This window comes from Rhipicephalus sanguineus, chromosome 8 (genome assembly GCF_013339695.2).
Source record: "Rhipicephalus sanguineus isolate Rsan-2018 chromosome 8, BIME_Rsan_1.4, whole genome shotgun sequence".
In the NCBI taxonomy this organism is placed as follows: domain Eukaryota; kingdom Metazoa; phylum Arthropoda; class Arachnida; order Ixodida; family Ixodidae; genus Rhipicephalus; species Rhipicephalus sanguineus.
The window spans coordinates 15,012,430-15,034,173 of NC_051183.1; the positions used below are offsets into that span (position 1 = coordinate 15,012,430).

Consider the following 21,744-nt stretch of genomic DNA (forward strand, 5'->3'; position numbering starts at 1 on the left):
GAACTTCTGCACGTAGCGGTACATCCCTCGCCAAAAGTACCGTTGGCGAATGCGGTGGTAGGTTTTCGATACCCCAGAGTGTGCACACTGCGGATCAGAGTGGAACGACTCGCATATGTCAGAACGCAGACTGCGAGGTATTACGAGTAGCCACTGGCGGCCGTCGCCGTAATTGCGTCGGTGTATGTATGTATGTATACACATTCCGGGGCCGGCTGTCCTATTATCCACCACTTCTTTCTTCGCTGTCCGGCCCGTGCCCCGATGTTTGCCGTGTCGTTCTGCATTATATTCGGACACACTGCGGACCTGACAAACAAGGAATATAAACGACAGTTCATTTCAGCTGTAGCTGCCCGACTGTTTTCTTCAGGCGCGACACGTGCATGGCAAAGTTATTTCTTTTTCGTCTGCCGACAGTGAAGTTCGCATCTGAGGTGCTCACAAGCCAGGTATTTTCACCTACGTGCTCACTAATTGTGAATGGCCCGTCTAACTTAGCGAGTAGCTTCTTGCCGGGCCCGCTGCCGCCCCTTTGCACGCACACCTCGTCACTAATATTGTAAGCAGGAGCAGGTCTATGGCGGCTGTCATAGTAGCGCTTTTCAATGTCTAGTGCTAGGGTAGCTTCCTTGATTGCAACAGTTCTGATCTTCTGACAGGCCGATTCGCGATCGTCGGAGCGTGGGACTATAATGGGAGCATCTAGACTGAGGACTGCTTTCAGCTGTGGCAGTTTCCCGTAGACAATTTCATACGGCGTTTCACCGGTAGACGTCTCTAATGCCGTGTTAACCGCAAAAGCGGCTGGCGGAAGGTAGACGTCCCAATCAGCCTCTCTAGTTTTCTCCACTCTCCTATATGGAGCGAGTCGTGCCTGGATGCTCGATCGCTCTGTAAGGCCGTTTTCCTGGCGATGAAACGCGGATGCGTAGTGGTGCTGTACACCTGCCGTACAAAATTACTTTTTTAGTTCCCGATTGCGAAACGTTTTAGCACGATCCGATACTAGTTTCTTTGGCAAGCCATGCCTCCATTCATATCGGTGTTTTAGCAAATTGATTAGTTAAGTAGTGGTTGCAAGAGATGGTACGGCTTCCACTTCTATGTATTTCGACATGTAGTCTACTGCTACAGTGATTTAGCGGTTTCCCGCAGTGGTGGTGGGTAGAGGTCCTAGAAATCGTTGCCAACCATGTGGAAAATAGTTTCAGGTGTCGGGATATGTGCATGTAATCCAGACTGGCGCCCCGGCAGTCGCATAAACTGCTGACACATTTCACAACTGGCGACGTACGAACAGACACTACTTTGCATCTTCGGCCACTAGAAGCGTTCTGGCCATTTTCGAAGCGTGGCTCGTTGACCGGTGTGTCCGCCTTCTGGTGAGTCATACTTCTGGGGTGTGTCCGCCTTCTGGGGAGTCATACATAGTCAGTCGTACTATTTGTGATCGGTAACATTTAGGGACGGCCAGCAAGTAATGTTCTTCTGATCGGTTCTCTTACCAGTGACGCCGGTACAATGTGGCATTGTGCATCACAAACATCGAGTCTTTTCCGTTGTCAGCGACAGATGCAATAATCGATGCAAAGTATGTGTCATCCTGTTGAGCTTTGGACATGTCCAGCTGCGCAAAAAAAATTTGGTTTTGCCTGGTTTGCGGCACACAGTCAAGGGCGTTAACATTACCAGTGACCATTATCTGTCACCACCGTGAATTTGTGCCCAAAAAGGTGTCTAAAAGTTTCCGGCTGGCATAAGCGGCAGCATGTTCTATGCCATCTGAATGGCGCTGCACTAACACTGCCCCCAGACCAAGTTGGCTTGCACCGGGGTGCACTTCGGTGGCCCACTCTTCATTGAAGTGACTTAATATTGAGCAGCAAGTGAGCTTTTCTTTTATCGTTTGAAAAACATTTTCTTGCAAGCACGAACCGTGCGTCCTTTTTAAGAAGGCCGCTCAAGCGGGCTGCAATCGAAGCGAAGTGAGGAAAAACATTCGCAAATAAGAAGCCATACCCATAAATGACTGAACCTGTTTCAACAAGGTTGGTGTGGGATATTCCGACGCCGCAGCGAATCGCTCCGGGAGCGGCTGAATGCCCATAGGGAATATAATATGTCCAAGGTATGAAATTTCAGGCTGTGCAAATTGGCACTTCTATCAGTGTAACCGGAACCCCACCTCATACAGACTGTGTAGCACTTCGTCCAAATTGCGAATATGTTCATTCTCTGTCTTGCCAACGACCACGACGTCGTCCAGGTATATTACACAGGGTTGTTACTTCAAAGATCCTAGCACGGAATTCATCGCACGCGGAAATGTGCTAGGAGCCGTTCGTAGCCCAAACGGCATGCATTTGAAGTCATACAATCTAGAAGGAGTGCAAGATGCGCTCTTACATTTAGCTTACTCCGCAACGTTCATCTGCCAGTACCCTGTGCGTAAATCAAGAGAAGAAAAGAAACTGCAGTGGCGTATTGTATCAACAGCGTCATCGGGGTAGATGGTACGAGTCCGGCGTTGTACACTTCTTGAGCTGTCTGTAATCCACGCCAAAGCACAATGATCCGTTTTTTTCCCTGACAAGCATGACTTGCGCTGCCCAAGGGCTCGATGACAGTCTATTAATGCCCACGGCGAACATTTTATCTACTTGTTCTGCGATCACTGCACGCTCTCGTTCAGCGTGTCTTCGCAGTGGTACGTATACTGGCAGATGGATGCCCGTTGGTATATGATGCAGCATTAAATGAGTGCCCGGGAGTTCTGCTGTATTCTTAGCGAACACTGGTTCATGGCGAGGGTAGGTGAAGTGGACCGCTCACCTGTCGGAGGTGGCCATGTCATGGCTGTAGTTTCAGGTGTTGAAGGCCGAGGTCGACGTGGCCGCGATCTATGGTGAGCTGGATGTCGGCAGACAACAAATCCACTCCGAGGTGCATTTCGGCAGAAACGTTCTAAAAAACAAGAACAGCTGGAAGAGCTTTAGTCCCCGCTGACGTCGGGACTAAAATGTCGACCACGCCCACTGGCATGGCAGTTTCTCCAAGTCCGCAGAGTGGTGGTTGCGTCCATGGCCGGATACTGTTTTGAGCAGGACGTTGGTGTAGTGCCGTCCGTTCCGCACCGGTATCAACCAGTGCAGGCAAGTCACCTATTCCCTCCACGTGGGCTGACATCTGAGGAATTGTAAATGCCTGGTAATACAGTCAGGTCTGTGAACGTCGACGGCACCCCTAGGCGTCGCGGCCTATTCGGCCGCACCTAAAGCATCCACGTCGTGCTGAGGGGGGCGGTGAACGTTCGGTGGCTGGTGTGGAAGCTCAGACAACGGCGAGTATTCTGCAAAAATTGGCCTGCCTGGTGAGCCAATACCTGAGGTGAAGCTTCAGGTGACTGAGAGGATAAGAGGGCAGCTTCAGTAGAATCAACCAACCCATCAACGACGCACTGGTGGGCAGCTGGAGAGATCCATGTATTTGCACAGTTTCTAGAAGTCTCAGTTTAGGTAGACGTATTGCCGGATGTCTTCAGAGGGAGCCTGCCGACGCGATCACATGTGCATGAAGTGGTCGTCATATGCGGACGGAGGCGGGCTAAAGGCAGTGATGATTGCTGTAGTCCATTTGGCACAGTAACTGTACTTATAGCCATCGTACAGATGCCATGCCTTCGCGGAATCGCGCAGCCTGCTTTCGGCTAGCGATATCTTGACGACGTCAGGCCGAGCGTATCGGGCATACGAATTCTCCTCTTGCAGCCAGGCAGCGGGGTGCTGTTCCAAGCCACACTGAATTTGGGAATTTCGTCGAAAGATGGCGAAGGCGATGCGGTGCGTGTACAGGCTGCTGTGAACGACACGCTAGCGTCTTCGAAGCGCTTGGATAAAGTGGCGATGACCTGCATAACCGCTGAAAGATCGCTGGCGGTCGCAGGCGAGAGATTACGCCTCTCGTCTGGCGACGATACTGAGCTTGCTTTAGTTGCGGTACCGGTGGCGAAGTCCATGGGAGCGTGTACGACGTCCCTTGGCTGATAAACGTTTGCTGAAGCCAGGGCAGTTGAGCCCCCGACCGGAGCTGCAATGGCGCCTGCAGACAGCACGCTGGCTGTGATACCCACGGTGGCCAGGTCGGATGCCGTGGCCGTGGCAACAGAAGCAGCGGGACGCTAGAAAGTGCGTCTGTTTCGTAGCACGGTTTCTGACTGCAGGTTGTCGCGCAGAGGTTCGTTGAGCGGCTGCGCCATTGTGATCACCGAGAGACAGACACAGAGACAGCACCCGTTCCTGGGCCGGCTGTTCTATTATTCACCCCTTCTTTTTTCGCTGTCCAGCACGTGCTCCACTCTTTGCCGTGCCGCTATTCATTACAAGATATATAAAGAAAAATAAAGCAGTAAAGCAAAGAATTCAAAGCACCCTACCGCGTATCTGAACCAACGACCCCTCGCCTTGCAACGCGCTGCGTTTGAGAACTATACCACGCACCATGCATCCACTGGCATAATAACGGCGAGCTGTCTATACACACCATATACCGGCGCCTGTACGAACTGCAAGCGGTCGCAGACTTTGCAGCTGTGGCCGAATGTGTGCTCCAGGAAATCGCGCTTGAAGCGCGCGTCGGCGCCACCAACTTCAGGTAGCGACCGTTTTCGGCGCATGGCCGCTGCATCCCGCGCCGGTAACTCTACTACGTTCACTTGCAGCCGCTTACGCGCTGCTTCGGCTTCGCGGGCTCGTATGTTGGTGTCCGCACGACGCTGGCATCTCTCTGCGACCTCGCGAGCTCTCACCGCAGGGTCTCGGCGGCGAGCCCGCACTGCTGCTGCCTTGCGAGCCCTCCGCTCCGCCCCCTTGTCTTCCTCGTTCATGTTATTAGTATCGAAGCGCACATCTGGAGTGGAGCGAGCGCCGCATGCTACAGTTGGCTATGCTAAATATGGTTAGCCTGTGCTATTATCATCAAGTCTTTTGAAGAACAAGAGGATGAAGACTTCAGTTTAGCGCGAGCGTGCGCATGCTACAGTTGGCAACGCTATGTGTGGTTTTGCCTGCCTTAGTATCATAATCGAGGCGCTCGAAGAACAAGAGGAAGACTTCCCTTTCGCGCGAGCTGCGCCTGTAGCGGTCGCCTCTGCAACTAAGGTTACGCTTACGGCGCGGGACTTTGCCTCAGCTGAAGAACCTGGCGAGCCAGCTCCTAAAAGTGGCCTCTTTCTGTACCCATTTGCGCTGTGGAACGAAATAAAAAAAGTAGCACCGCTCACACCTAGAGCTGTATGTAGTAGCTCGAGACGCACCTTGCGTAAGACGCCACCGCTTGGCAGGAGAGGCAGATGGGTCACTCTACGCGCCGCAGTTTAAACAAAAAAGAAATATCTAAGAGCGTCGGGTTCTTCATAGTCGACGTTTGCAGGGCGCTGCTCAAACAGAAACACGTAAGAACTATACCAGTTCTTAGGTCGCGCTTGTCCTGTGTATACATGTGCGTTCTCTCGACCATCCTTCTGTGTGCTCCAGCGGCGCACTTCAACTTTCGAGCTCCTTGTCGTTCTTTGTGTGACATTCGAATTTCTCATACATTCATTACTTCGGCTTTGCATAGAAACTGTGACTCTTTTTGCTCGCGCCTCAACCTGTCGGCACAGGATAGGCACGGCCCGGTGGTGGAAGAAATGATCATGATAATATGTATGAGCAAGGGTGGTGAGGTTTCAGACTGCTCCACACCCTCCACACAAACAAACACACAAGTAAGCCCGAAACAAAAAACTTTGGGGCGCATATATTCGAACGTCGATAACGCGAGACAAGCGGGTTCGTGAGTAGTTCAAGGGGCCCTGCGACACAAGTTAAGCACGTCGTTTTCAACGCTTGTTCTCCTACTGTGGAATGCGCCGAAATCGTTGTGCAAGTGGCATCGCCGAAAACGAAGACGTTATAATTTTATTTCACCGGATAAACGGCATTGATCTTGGACTTCAGCGACACACATCGGCAATTTTTGTTATGGGAAGTGACGTTTCGTCATGTGGCAGTGCCGACAAAGGCGGTGCGGTTTCATTGGGTTGACGCGACAAGTATTCTGCAATAATAATGTGGTGATAGCTAGGCCATGTAACTGTGCTCTAAAAAGAATAAAATGCTTTTTATGCTTTCTCAGAAACAAATCACTTCTGCTCCTAACTGATGTATTTTCAAAACCGCGGAGACGACACTAGGTGCGCTGTGGAACTGTCGGGAATGGTAATGAAACATTACTCTTCTGCGTTTTGCTTTTTGCGGCATCGGGTGATAATAGCCATAGGACAGCTGCGAAGCACGTGCCGCTCAGTTCGCCACAGTGGTGTCAACCAAAAAAGAAAATTCTATACATTTACCAACCGATGACTTTCGCGTCATCGGACGGTAGCGTTTCGTCCAGGCCCTTGGAGCCATCCTCGCGTTGCGTGAGGCTGAGCTACGCACATTCAATTTTCAATGGCGTGTCGCACTCAAGGTTTGTTAGGTCACCCAGACGCATTCTGTGCGCTACACGACATACCATGAGACTGTCTGCTAGGCGACGCACGTGGTTCGTCGTAGCCATGGTTCAAGTGCGGTCAAAAAGAGCGGGGCAAAGTACTGTGTACAGCAAGTACAGCAAGTCTCACCATGAGGCGAGACTTGCTGTATGCCGATATAAGAGGCGCGCGGTGATTGGAAAGGGGCCTTTGAGGTGAGCGGGAGAGTGAAATGCGAAATGGAACGTTTCTTGCGAGTTTTAAAATTTGCAGAATAATGACATCCGTTTTGCTGCACCAGTTTTCGTAATTCATTTTGCATTCGTCTCGACATGCACTACTACACGCATTCCGGCGTTAAAGACAGCCGCAAATTCGTCGTAGGGCCGCTTTAAGATCGGCAGCACGGAAAGACACGGGGTGTTTATGATTAGTTCGGGTGGTCGGCACAGGTAGAGGTACAGGGGACGATGTAGTGGATGTTTGTATGCTGAGGTCGTTCGCAAGCGTGTCCGACGACGACTCAGTCGGGTTCTTCGAGAGCGCATCGAGTAGCTCTATCGGGGGCGCCTGGTAAATATGCCCACAGGTGGAGTTGCGGGCCCGCGCCGAATCGCCGCTGCAGATGATGTGGACGAGATTGTGCGATGTGCCACAGCGGAGCCACGACGACCAAGCATCAACGCGATGGGGCCGGCGGTTGCGCTAACGGCGCTTATATGGATGTCAACAGGGAGCAACCGGGAAGACAGCGGTGCCCGACGATAGGTGCGCTTTGTCACTATCGATGACAGTGGGCCGATCGTGCTGTCTTGGGCGTTGGTGTCGGCACAACGCCGACCCCAGCGTTTTAATTCGTATGGTCTGATGGCACGGGTACGCGATTCGAAGGATGCAGAAACGTCGTGCTCGAAGAAGCCCGGAACGCGCAGTGCTGGTAGTGACATGCATGGCAAGTGGTAGGCCACCGCGTCGGCCAGAGGTACTACACGCTTGCGCCGTCGCGTAGGCCATATCTGCACCGCGCGGGAGCGTAACAAGGCGGGTGAAGAAGTGCTGCGCTGTTTGGCGCCGGGTGCAGCGATTTCATGAAGACGTAGAGCCACGTGCGGTCGTCATGCGTTGTTATGTGTTGCCGCAGGGCGACAGAAGAGCAGTATCGTCTACCACAAGGGTAGTAATGCGAGATTGTATGGCGTAAACACAGAAGACAAACAGGGCCAGTTAGTTTCGTTCCTGCTTTTGTCATCATAACATACGAATATGGTCTGGCGCATATAAATACATTCCCGAGGCATGAATTGTCACAACGGCGCGGATTTGCAGTTCAATTAGCCAGATGTCTGCATCTATTTGTACTATATGTTTTGAGTTCAAGCGTGAAGTAGCCAGGGGTTAACAGCCCAGGCGAACCTGCTTGGTGTGTTCCTAAGCGGAGTGAAGCCTAGAAAGGACAACTGTCTCTTCTTTCACTCTTTGTGGCACCAGAATTCGTCATTTGTATACATAGCTGTAATAATTTGGCCGGCTAAAACAAGATGACGACATTAGCCCGAATGCCCGCTCGACTGAGAGGTTAGTAAGTCTCCAGCTAATTGGATGTGTTGACTTTGCATGAGGGGATTTATTTGTCTACTCTCAGCTCTTGGAAATACTGGAAGGTAGGCGACCCTTTTTCGTAAAAAAAAAGAATGGCGCACTCAATACCTACAAGTGGTGCTCTTAAACAGGTCCGGGGTAACACAGAGAAAAAATCACAGCATATCCACGCGGTGAATGATGATGAGAGGGGCGAAGCGAACTCGCGCTGCAGCACGGCGATGGCATTGGCGTGAGCGTGGTCCTTCTTGATGGAAGATATTGTGACTAGATTGTTTGAGAACCACAATCTGTTGCACACACCGCAACTATGGCCGAAACTGTTATCAAGGAAGTCCCGCTGGAAACGCGCGTTGGCGCCTTCGGGCAGAGCCCACCTAATGCGTTTTGCAGCCAGTTCACGTGCTCGCACAGCCTCGGGCTCTGCCTGCCGGTACGCGCGCCTTCTCGCCGCTTCACGGTCCTTCACATTTTCAAGATCCGATTCGCGCCACAGCCGTGAAGGTTCGGCCTCGCGGGCTCGAACGGCGGGGTCTTCGCGCCGCAGCCGTGCAGCTTGTCGAGTATCTTCGACCTCGCGGGCTCGAACGGCGGGGTCTTCTCGCCGCAGCCGTGCAGCTTGCCGAGCACCTTCGGCTTCGCGGGCTCGAACGGCGGAATCTGCTTCGCGGCGTCGACGTGCAGCTTCGGCCTTGCGGGCTCTCACCTCAGGATTCTGTCTGCGAGCGCGCGCTGCCGCCGCCTTCCGTGCCCTCCGTTCCCCAGCCTTGTCTTCCATCTGGCGACTCCGAGCTAAAGAGAAAGCGTGCCAAGAGGGAGCCTCATGGCGCGTTACTTCTGAAATGTTATGTTGTCTTCGGGTGTCGTTGAAAACACGAGACGTAGTAAAGAAGAAAGAAAGCCACACAGGCGAACACGAACGAGAGTCACTCCTCAACGTCGTCTTCTTCTTCTACTGCATACCAGAACGCGCGCAGTAAAGAAGAAAGAATGCCACACAGGCGAACACGCGCGAGAGTGTCACTCGTCAACGTCGTCTTCTTCTTCTACTGCATACCCGAACGCGTGCTTCTCACGAGCTAGAGGTGTCTACTACAACGCTACAAACGGAGGATGGACAGACCCACGGCATAAGGAGCTTCGCCCCTAAAATAAACAATAGTCAGCGGAAGAACTACGACCACAGTATCACAATTGATATTTTTGGCACACAATATCCGGAGTTTGTGGACTTCGTCCACGCAAGCAGCAGTTATGTTTAGCCCATATTCGTTCCCTTTTATATTATAAAATGCGTCACATGTAAAAACCAAAGTAACGCCCCTCATTTTCTCATCTGTTTTATTATATCATGATTCACACGACTGCTTGAAGCAGCGAAGACTCAAGTATAGATGCCCTTCTTCAATATAGATGCCCTTCCATTTTAGGACGGGTCACTATTACTCGGTCTGTTGGTTTTTGGCAGACAGGCGCGCAGCCGACCACTTTCTGTTAAGAGAAGAAGACGTGTTTCTGTATAAGGTATAGGTGGAGAACTTACGATAAGGTATGAAAGTGCAGATTTTAAAACACTAAATAATCACTCGAAAATAAACTGAGTGAGATTAAATAAATAAGCGATTGGGTACATTGCTGCAACGGGTGATGTATCTTTATCCACACGTGGAATGCGAATTAAATATACATAATGCTCATTCGGCTCATTCGGCAAGCATTATCATTATACCGCTGATGCTGTGTGCCAACAGGAGCGGGAGCCCTTTGTCAGGCCTTTGTAGCCTTTTGCTGCTGCTCATTGTTTCTGTAATGGAAGCAAAATAAACTTGAAACTTCAAACTTCAAATCATGAAGGGTAGTCTACCACTATCTCTCAAGAGGAAGATATATGACAGCTGCATCTTACCGGTACTTACCTACGAAGCAGAAACCTGGAGAGTTACAAATAGGGTTCAACTTAAATTGAAGACGACGCAGCGAGCGATGGAAAGGAAAATGATAGGTGTAACTTTAAGAGACAGGGAGAGAGCAGAGTGGGTCAGGGAACAAAAGGTGGTTAAGGATATCATAGTTGAAATCAAGAAGATGAAATGGATATGGGCCGGGCACGTAGCACGTCGGCAGGATAACCGGTGGTCATTAAGGGTAACTGACTGGATTCCAAGAGTTGGCAAACGCGTGAGGGGGAGACAGAAAACTAGGTGGGTAGATGAGATTCATAGTTTGTAGGTATAACGTGGCAGCAAAAATCACAGGACCGGGTTGATTGGCGGAACATGGGAGAGGCCTTTGCCCTGCAGTGGGCGTAGGCAGGCTGCTGCTGCTGATGATGATGATTACTGATATATTATTCGGCCGCTTATCAATAAGCATTGCGTCGAATGTTCAGCTCCTCCAAGCACAGTTAAAGTAGGCCGCGCTCTCTACATTTTAATGCTGCTGATTTATGCCTTTTGAGCTATAGCGGTATATTTTTTTCGTAAATGAAGTTTCCAAACTACTCACTTCTTAATCGTCTGCCAGATTACTCGCAAACGCAAACGAAAACTATGTGGAAAAAGGAAATTCATCGCAGTGTACCCAATGGTCGAACCACAATTTAGCGATAATACTTATCCGTATGCGGCTTGCGCGTGCGTTCGCAGACAAATTCACTTGGCGAGCTGGTTCTCACATCAAGTGCACGGGTGAGAAACCGGTGAAAATTTCTGGCGTTGTCCCGAAATCGAGTGCGTGACAACTCCAGTGCTGTCAGAGGGTTTATTTTTATTTCATTTTTAAACCAGCCCTGTTTAACGCGTTTCCAACAGCACGTTTCAACCAGAAAAATACAGAAATGATTTTGAACACGAAGGTATCCCGAAATGTTTGTAATTCTTGCTTATTTAATCAGAAATAGGAGGGACATAAGCTGACAATCGGAGCGAGATTGCCATTTGGTGGGGCCCTCCAGTATGTTTATGATCTCCCGAAAAAAAAAGTACACTCAAAGGGCAAACTTCATGCGCTGTCACGATAAAATTGCCAAAGTAACAGGCTACATTGCAGTTTATGTCGTCATATGCTGAAACAATGGATTCCTTGTAGGCCGGGACAATCAGTAGGAGTGTCATAATGGTCTCTCTGCATCATTCAAGTGGCAAAACGACAGTGGTCTACAGACGCCATCCTCTTCTATATTATAGACTTCCTAGACAACAAAGAAAACTGCTGAGTGAAACTACTCCATGCTTCTTTCGAAATGTGTAATATCAACATTAAAATGTAAATATAAATATCAACATTATTATGCAAAACACTGCAGAGATAGCAAGTGCTGCAAGGATACGCAACAATAAAGGCCTGTTTTCAGTAACCTATGAAGCTTATCCCAGCACTGGCATTCCGAGCATCCGTTCTCGTAGTTGCCGCAAGCGACTGAATGTGCAGACCACGTACCCTCGAGTGTTGTGTTTTAGTACAGTACGAGAAATATAGAAATACAGCTGCAAGACGGTGTCGGGTCCACCTGTTTATGTGAGTTTAGTTGGCAGTGCATTTTTGAATATCAATTTACCACAGCTAACCTGGACACAGACGCTACACAGTGATACACAGTACAGAAGCCTTTCTTGGTGAATCACAAGAATTCAAATTAAATTCTTTGCTTTACGCAGGTAGGGGGCATGGGGAGCGACAGAGTAGCATTACTGAAGCCTTTACATCTTCGCCGAAATAGAAATGGCACACAACGCTTCAAAAGCCCATTACAAGTAATAGGCGAATATGAGCGTCGTAAGGGTGCTATGATTGTGCATATCTATAAAAAGAAACATAATCTCAGCGCAAAACCATGACGACGCGCGTTAAGGTGCAGTTAACGAAAGACGTTAAAACGGTGTAGAGAGCTTTTGGCGTTAAAAAGTGCATTTAGCCATAGCTCATCTGGACCAGTGGCTCTTGCATGACCTTTTGTTCCCCTCTACAAACATTAGACAGTTATAGTTTAGCGGGTTTAACGGAATAGCGGGCTTACCGGAATAGCGGGATCGAAGTGCGCATGCGCAGTACCGTAAACGACCTGTAGCGTTTACCGTACGCACGCTATTTTTCAGATTTAGCGTTAGCGTGTTTGCGCGGTTAACGTAGTGTACGTAAAACATGGCGGCGGTTTTCGACGCCCGCTTCGAACTGAATTTAGCGTTAATGTGGACGGATCCACTTCTTTCGTAGCAAACGACTGTGCGAAATGGCTTCGCTTGCCTTCAGGTAGCTTCGACGACACGGTGCTACGGATAACTTAGCGTAGTTTTTGAGATCGCTTCCCATTTCGAACGTCCCTAGGCCTATCTAGAAGATCGGTGTAAACAAGTCTGCAACATGAAAATTTTCGCTTTTGATGCTTAATTCATATTTATTTACTTTTATTTTCACTAAAAAATTAGTAATATTGCTGCGTGCGGGGATACAGGCGAGCATTCTCGGTTTTGTTCTTTTCACTTTTTTTAACGCATTCACCCTTCGCTAGGTGGCGCCACCGTCCCGGCTTGGGCACGTAAACGCTATCCCGCTAAACTAAAACACGCTTTCCGCAACCAACGTTTGCGGCACGGTAACGCTATTCCCTTAACCCCCGCTATCACGCTAACGCTAAACTATAACTGTCTATTAAGCAAGTGATCAGGCGCGTAGCGAAGGGGGGGGTTGGGGGTTTCAAACCTCCCCCCAACCCGAAATTTTTCAATTTTGCCTGCGTACATATACACTCACACATACAAATGCGCGCACGAACATACATAAAATATGGTCGAAACCCCCCCCCCCCTGAAAAAAATTTCTAGCTACGCCCCTGCAAGTGATATAAAAGAAATTCCGAAGCTAGCACGAAGTCCCGCACGGCTTGACGCAGCGAAAGGTGACGAAGTTTAATCTAGTTGCTTCGAGGTTGTTGCTAAGTTTTTGCTAGGTGATGCTAGGTTGTTTTTACGTTGATTCTGAGCGCAGAAAGGTTCGAGTTAAACCACAGACAGTCACATACACGGCACGGATGCCCAAGCTTTAGTGACAGAAACTCGCGCTGAAACGGAGCGTTCGCACCTCTCATAGATCAACGGGCACGCCGTCGTTGGCGTAGAGCTTCCATCGCTTGAGGGCCTTCTCACAGCCACCGTTGGCTTTCCCGTTCTCTACGATTCCCTCGTATTACGTACACGGAGCCTTCGGCTGGCCGTCATCGCTTCCCAGTCATTTTTTAAGCTTCTTCATTTTTAGTGGACCAGTGGTGAGTAGTTGGGTCTACCCAATTTCCCTGGTACATGCCCGTTTTTTTATTATACTAGTTTTTTCGGCCATGTGTTTTACCTCAAGTTTTAACACCTTCGCTGGTAAAAACTCAAGATATGCTCTCACAAAACAGATTAGTGCGCATTGAGAAGAGCGGGAGACATTTGTCCGCCGTTGTGGAGCAGTAACGGTGCTCAGCAGCTGACCCAAAGATCGCGGGTTTGATCCCGGCCGCCGCGCTGGACGTTTGGTGGAGGCGAGACGCTAGAGGTCCATGTACTGCGCAATGGCAGTATACGTTAAAGAACACCAGATGGTGGAAATTTGTGGAGCCGTCCACTACGGCGTGGCTCACAATCATATTGTGGTTGGCATGTAAAACCCGATACATTACTGCACTTAGGAATCGAAGTTTCCGAGAGAAGAAGAACTTCGCATGTCTTCATAAGCTGCCACGTCGAGTAGCGACGGTTCACTGTCTAGCGATTTCTGGTGGAGACCATAGGGCAAAATATTGTCACACATAGTCATTTTTGTATTTTCCTTTGATCGGCTTTTCACAAGTGTCGCCAACACGCCCCGCACACAGCGCAAGAATGTTTGGGCCCCTTGCCGAGTGTCTTAGACTTTTGTGAAAGGATCGCACAAGCTCTTACAGCACGCTCTGACAGCCGTCTAGTTTATTTTGAGCTGATGCAAGCGTCAGTAACGCTAGAATTTTTGATCCTTCATGTGTAAAAGCCGATGCCCTTCACCAATCGTGCCATTATGCTGGATCAAGGTGGACGATTGGGCGAGTTGGTGATTCATGATCGACGTATGTATACTGCGCCGTAGTAAACACGGACGTCAAGAAGATGATACAAGGACAAGCGCAGACTATCAACTGAAGGTTTATTTTTCACAAACCACATATATATGACTTAAACAGAAAAAGGAAACACAAAAACCTACAAAAATGATGATTTAGCTTGAACGTTTTAGATGAACGTTTGATAAAAGCAGATTCATGGTCCGTGTGCGCCACTTGCCAGATACCGTAGCTGTTTATCTAGAAGAGCTAACGACGGTTTGCTTTTTTCCGCTTCGACGATCATACGGGTATGATCGTCTTTGTGCCTGTACATCCGCGGTAATCTCTTACATGCACCAGCTATCTCACAAGATGAAAAAGCTCGGTCAGCGCATGGGCAGAAAAGTCGTTTTTTCGGCACCTTACAAGCTCTCTCAGCTAGCCAAAATGACATGTGTAAACAATAAGCCCAAACAATCTTGCACTGTCAGGCATAAATCCCAGTTTGTCAGATGTGACACGAAGGTAGTTTATAGAATTCCGCTATCTTGTGGTGCGTGTTACATCGGGCAGACCGGTAGATGCCTAAATGAGCGCCTGCGCGAGCACGCACGCAATGTACGCAATGGCAATGAAGGTTTTTTGGTTCAGCACGTCAGTTAGTGTGGCTGTCATGCGCAGTTTAAAAATCACGGTTGTAATGTACAGGCACAAAGACGATCATACCCGTATGATCGTCGAAGAGGAAAAAATGGCATGGGAAGCACAAAAGTGCGTAAGCAAACAGTCGTTAGCTCTTCTAGATAAAGAGCTACGGTATCTGGCAAGTGGCGCACATGGACCATGTATCTGCTTTTATCAAACGTTCAAGTTTTGTTGATTGTTAATAATAATAATAATATCTGGGGTTTAACGTCCCAAAACCACGATATGATTATGAGAGACGCCGTAGTGGAGGGCTCCGGAAATTTCGACCACCTGGGGTTCTTTAACGTGCACCTAAATCTAAGTACACGGCCCTCAAACATTTTCGCCTCCATCGAAAATGCAGCCGCCGCGGCCGGGATTCGATCCCGCGACCTTCGGGTCAGCAGTCGAGCGCCATAACCACTGGACCACCGTGGCGGGGCAGTTTTGTTGATTGTTAAGAGCTAAATCATCATTTTTGTAGGTTTTTGTGTTTCCTTTTTCTGTTTCAGTCATATATATGTGGTTTGTGAAAAATAAACCTTCAGTTGATAGTGTGCGCTTGTCCTTGTATCATCGTCTTGTCGTCCGTGTTTACTACCGCGCAGTATACATACGTCGATTATTCTGGAGCAAAGATAGTTCTCGGCGCCGTCTTGCACTCAGCATGTCATTTTTTTCTGGGCAGAGGTTAGACCAATAAAGTATTCCATCGTGTCCTGCTTTAGTTGGTGTTGTTCACCATAACAGCCACGCTACATCTGGTGGAAGTGTTTGTTCACGTAGCTGTATCCGTGAGCCAAGACGTCGTTGCGAAGAAGATGTGAAGCTCATTCCTTATTGTCGAACTAGTCAGTGCCTAACGACTACAACCAAAGTGCGGACCTCCAGCTTCAATAGTACCTCCAGCATATATTATTTTTGTCTCTAGCTCACTTGTACACACTCACCGTCTGTCTTGGAACATGCAAAGTACAAATACGAAATATATATTACTGTTCACCTGCCCGTGATGTGTCAGTATTGGCCTTTGTTTTTGAAATGCAAACAGAAACAACTGCACTCACGAGTCCGGCAGGTGTTTGCATGCTGAATGGCTGGCATGTGGTTGTTTCACCTGCAAGGAGAAATGAGGAACGTAATATAAGGCTCTTGAAGTGTTTGGTTTTCGATGCAGTTTAACAGTGTTCACGTCAATTTTTAATTGCAGAGGAACGAAAGTGAAACAATGATTAAGTCTCTGATAATTTATTTTTAATGACTATAATGTCATCGTAACTTAAGGTTGGCTGCTTTTCACGCACGCAGAAACATATCTATGATCACTTCTAGCATAATTACTGCCTCGTAGAGAAGTTGCAGGAGCGTTCAATCTGTTTGAAGCGATGCGCTTTATGATGTATCAGTAAAACAATATAGCGAACCGAGAAGACGAAGCCTCGAAGTGAGGGGGCAAGCAACTCGCACTCAAAAAGTACGTCGAGATTTTGGATGAAAAGCGAATCAATGTAGAGTCAGGAATTGACAAGCCGGTTACAGGCAGCGGCTTTGTAACTTAGTGTGCCATTTATGCAACTTCGAATAGCCAAGCTACAACACTTCTGGCGTGGAAAAAAATTTAGGAACACCCTTAGCATTTTCTGAAAATGTGAAGACGAAAACTGCGGCTTCTAAACCCATGCGGCCACGTATGGGCACCGTGCAATGGTATTTTCAAAATGTGAAGGCTGTGCAAAATGTGAAAAGCAAAATGTGAAGAGCACGCGTGTCGTCCTTCTTCATGGCCGTACTGCGCTGGGGCTCTCGCGACAGCGGGAACCCAAAGTGGACAAAACAGACACACAGCTGGCATGCTCACGTGTTCTGTTTTATGATTCTGTTCACTCACACGAAGACGCGAAGGTCATGTGGACGTTGCAGTCACAGCTCGTGCAGTCGCGTAATATTAATTTTTTTGAAACTCACATGACCTTGAAACATCGACATGTAATATTTTCGTTTTACAAAATAAGGAAAGGTTGCACCATGTCGCTGAAAGCTTGGCACAGCGACACTGGTCGATCCTCAAGTCATTAGGCTAACGTCGGTTGCTGCTATGATGTAACTGGTTCTTGCTAGGTTTTTCTACGTTGTAACTAGGTTTCACTGTGTAGTAACTTGTTTTTGCTAGAGGATGGACCACCTTAGCTGTGGAAACATTGTGCGACTTAGCGCAAACTCCCCACGTTTCCCGTGTCTGTTTTTAATTAGAGAGTTCTTAAATATTTTCGTTTAACCAGGTAGTGCGAACAGAAACTATCATATCATGAATCTGCGCTGGCTCTCTTCGTCCACTTCTTCATCTCAGTCATCTTCTTCACCTTCTGCGTCGCTCCCAAAACACAAGCACCGATTGCTCCGGCGTGGCCGGTATTAACATCGATGAGCGAGACAAGATAACGAGTACATAGAGAGAGAGAGAAAGGTATATAGAAAGAGAAAATCTTGGCGACGAAAAATCTCTCATGAGGCGGCAGGATTCGAACCCGTGTACCCACGATCTAGAGGTGAACGTCTTAACCACTAGGCTCCAGGCACGCTAACAGAACATAACATAGCATTTTATAGTATCATATAGCAAGGGGTAGAAAAGAGGTGAGGTTGAGCAGGAGAGGTGTGAAGGTGAGGACGAGGGTAATAAGGGGAGAGTAAATCATAGCACATAAAAATAAGAATGAGAGCAAAAGAGAAAAATAAAGCGAAAACAAAGAAAGGTGCCCAGCTGCGCACTTCCTTCAAGCTTGGCACCGCTACCGCAAAGCTGCCTTATTTGTTTATTTCTCGCTGTTTTTCCTTTCGGTTTCTTTCTGTTCCTTCCGAACTTTCTCTTTCTGCCTTTTCACACTCTCTTTATATATATATATATATATATATATATATATATATATATATATATATATATATATATATATATATATATATATATATATATATATATATATATATATATATATATATATCTTACTTCATCTTTATTCGATTTTTTTTCTCTCTATTTCTTTTCTGTGATTCTTTATATGATGTTCTTCACCCTCACTCCTTTCCTACGCCCTTGCTATATGATATTAAGCTATTATCAGCGTACTATGCGATATTATGCAATTAGTTGAGGTTCAAGTTTCTTCAAAATATATACATTTGTTATATACATTCGTTTTGCATTGTGATTGAACAATCAGAGGTCCCAAAGTAAGAACTGTCAGGGGGACCTCCTAACAGTAACGGTGCTCCTGACAGTTCTCGCTTACCTGGATAGCCGAGTGGTTAAGACGCTTCCCTTAGAATACTTGGTGCGTGGGTTCCAACACCGTCGCCTCGTCAGTAATATTTTTCCGCCAAGATGTTCCATCTTTCTCTTTCTTTCCATCCACTTCTCTCTCTCTCTCTCTCTTGCTCACCTTCTTGCTATACACCGCCCATCTGTTGCCCAATTTCTGCTTCACATATCCGTTCATGATGATGATAGTTTTCGGGTAACGGCACATTACGCCGAGCTACCACAGCTTCGCTGTCAAAACGCGCAGTAATGCGGGATGTTGATGATTTGAGGTGGAGGCCCTTGCATCTGGTGCGCAAGACTAAGTTGCCCCAGCTTGAAAATCCAAAAATAGAAAAAAAAAGATAAAATAACGTAACACTTCAAAATGGATGGATGGATGGATGCTATGAGCGTCCCCTTTAAAACGGGGCGGTGACATGTCTGCCACCAGGCTCGAAGAAAAAAAAAAAAGCTTCCTTGTCCAAAATGTCCAAATGTCCAGAATGTCCAGAATGTCCAAATGTCCAAAATGTCCAGCGCCCTCTCGCGACAAGGCAGTAAGCTCGATCCGCTATCTTTCACTAGACACCATAACGAAACCAGTCGCATATCGCAGCCTTTGAGGTGCTTGCTGCTGGCTTTGTTTCTTCCTTCTGCAATAACTTTCCAATGCGCTGTTCAGGCAGCGAGGGAGCCCTGACAATGTTGGGAATAAGGTAATACTGGTTTCATTCTAACGTATAGCTTATCCGAACGATAAATAGAAACTTTCAAGGCGCACTTGTTTCGCCAACACGAATGCGCTGCACTTTAGTTCGGAAATGACCGGCACACGCAAAATCGCTTTCGACCCCACTTCTTATTTTCCCGTGTGATTTAGTTGCTTCCCGGTAATATAAGGTAAACTTGCACAACAAAAATTTCATACGCTCATTCTTAAACACAGGGATGTTGCACACACCCGACAGAGCATGGTTGACGTTAGGAGGTGTTGCAGATAGACGAATGCGATGATTTACGTATATGTGCATCTCTAAAGCTCCGTTGATGGCTTAGGCTGAGAAGCACATTTGTTTAAAAGTGCCACACACAATGATGTGCGGGTCCGTGGCGAATCAGAGCCTCCACACATGACTCATTCGGCGCAAAGGCCCCAAAAAGCACCTCTTTGCAAGCTTCGCAAGGCAGTGTGCGCCGAAGTGCACAGTCCGAATACCTCGTCTGCCATTCGCCTAACACACCTTTAAGCCTCCCTATTATTCTTTTTTTGCTTTCTTTGGTCAGCGTGTGCTGCGTTCGAGCTAACAGTTTCGAAGCCCACACTGAAGATGGAGCAGTTCATTCAATAGATCATCACATTCATCGTACCGCTTATCGCGGGCCTTTGTTTGCCATTCGAAATAGCTCACGGCAACGCAACGCCGCCGTGGCATTCGAAAGCCAATAGCGCAATAGTGTAAAAAAGATCTCAAGGAATGCACACGTAGCAAAACATAACGACAGTACTAAATCTACATGAGAGATTACGCCCTCGACGCACGATAAAGAACCAGTGTGTAGTAAAAGAGCATTACGTACTCCGACCACTCACTTTGTATACTGTTGAAACGTGGTGGTGGTGGTAACAACTTTATTCAGAACTCCGGCAAATTCGTGGCCTGGGCCTAGGCCGCCCCCGAGGAGGACCGGAGACCCTGTCTCCTCGCCGCCTCACGGGCTTGCTGGATGGCCCACAGTTGATCTTGCAGGTTTGAGCTGCGCAGCGCGGCCGTCCACCGCGCCGCAGCTTCATCTGGGGAGACTGCATGTTCTTCGCCTATAACCGCGCATTCCCAGAGAATGTGCCTAAGAGATGCGTGAGTCCAGCCGCATAATTTGCAGTTATCGTCTGAATAGACGTCTGGGTATATCCTCCTGAGGTGAACGGGGTTGGGGAAGGTCTGGGTTTGTAATTGCCTCCAATCTACCGATTGGGCCCTGTCGAGTTTGGGGCTTGGGGGTGGATAAATACACCTGGATTTTTGATAAAATTTTGTAATGTCACAGTATCTAGTCATTCTGTCTCTCTCTGTCCAGCCCTCCTCTGGATTTGCATCCCCTGGAGAGGACCTTTCTACACGAGCGCGGAACGTGAGACCTCGCGCTACGCGATGGACCTCTCCATTGAGGTTGGGTACGGGGGTGTGGGGGGACGTATGAGCCGGGAACCATATAATGTGTCGTTCCTCCGTCTCTTCAGAGGTGATATAATTGGCGTTCGCTTTGAGGATAGCCGCGGCCTCTGGTGAAATCCTGCCTTGTGCATAATTTCTGACCGCCGCCTGCGAGTCACTTATTATATACCTGCAACCGGGGCAAACGATGGCTAGGGCGATCGCCACTTCTTCCGCTGCCTCAGGGATTTTTCCGCGTACACTACACGAGCTGACCAATTGTTTATCAGTGTTGAGGACTGCCACTGCGAATGCACGTTGATCCGCGTATTCTGCTGCGTCTACAAACAGCGCTTCCTTGTCCCTACCGAATGCTTGTAGTAAAGACCTGGCTCTACTCTCTCTTCGACCCTGATTGAGTTCGGGATGCATGTTCTTAGGTAGGCTAGCCACCTGGAGCTTTTCTCTGATCGAGCTTGGGAGGGATGTCTTGTCGCCGTGCTGCTTGTGATAGGCTATCCCCAGTTTGTCCAGGATGCTCCTGCCCGTTCGTGTCCTGGTTAGTCTCTCGAGTTGCGAGATCTGTTGAGCCTCTATCAACTCTTCGAGCGTATTGTGGATGCCCAGCTGTAGTAGAAGTTCCGTGCTTGTGCTATCAGGAAGGCCCAGCGCCATCTTGTGTGTTCTTCTAATTAGAGTGTTAAGCTTGGCCTTTTCTGCAGTGTACCAGTTGTGGTAGGCGGCCACGTAGGTTATGTGACTAATGACGAAGGAGTGTATGAGTCGGACGACACTGGCCTCCTTCATACCGCGATGTCTGTTGGTGATTCTTCTGATGAGCCTCATCGTGTTCGTGATTTTAGTCTCCAGATTCCTGATCGTTGCTCCGTTGGCGCCGTTGGATTCTATGATGAGTCCGAGCACCGTTATCTGCTTGACCCTTGGTATTTCGTTTCCTTCTTTGGTGCGTACGCAGATGTCTTCGTGCTCGGCATGCCGGATGTAACACTTGGGGGGCCTTCCCTTAAGCGTCGGGCGGTAGAGGAGAAGTTCAGATTTTTCTGGCGAGCAGACAAGACCGGTTCCTACGAGGTACTGTTCCACTACCTCAACCGCGGTCTGTAGCCGCTGCTCGATTTCTCCGTCGCTTCCCTCGCATACCCAAATCGTAATGTCGTCTGCGTATATGGCGTGATGCACTCCCTCTATGGCGTTTAGGCGTTCGGGGAGGCCGATCATAACGAGATTAAAGAGCATCGGCGAGATGACAGAGCCTTGTGGGGTGCCGACGCTGCCCATACTCCTGTCCTCTGATGCGAGTTTGCCCAGCGTTAACGAGACACTCCTGTTAGTGAGGAAATCCTTAACGTAGTTGTACGCTCGCTTGCCTAGATTTAGTGCGGCCATCTTGCATAGTATGGCTGCGTGAGCTGCG

The 21,744-nt window shown here is 48.5% G+C and overlaps 1 protein-coding gene across 17 annotated transcripts in view; it reads right to left on the minus strand.

The window, feature by feature from the left end:
- LOC119401432 (uncharacterized) overlaps positions 1 to 21,744 on the minus strand; it is an 82,641-nt gene that overhangs the window by 18,467 nt on the left and 42,430 nt on the right. For 4 of the 17 annotated variants that reach the window (XR_007417327.1, XR_007417328.1, XR_005185434.1 and 1 more), the window contains 2 exons: positions 15,926 to 15,975; positions 9,441 to 9,607 (listed from right to left, as the gene is read on the minus strand). Coding sequence is in view for 14 of the 17 variants with exons in the window: in XM_037668241.1 (XP_037524169.1) it covers positions 9,521 to 9,607; positions 15,926 to 15,975 (137 nt within the window). In the remaining 3 variants the exon portion in view is untranslated. Of the gene's footprint in view, positions 1 to 9,440; positions 9,608 to 9,744; positions 9,921 to 10,862; positions 11,307 to 15,854; positions 15,976 to 21,744 lie in introns of those variants that run through there. The other 13 variants (XM_037668248.2, XM_037668247.2, XM_037668234.2 and 10 more) reach the window with 9 other exon arrangements.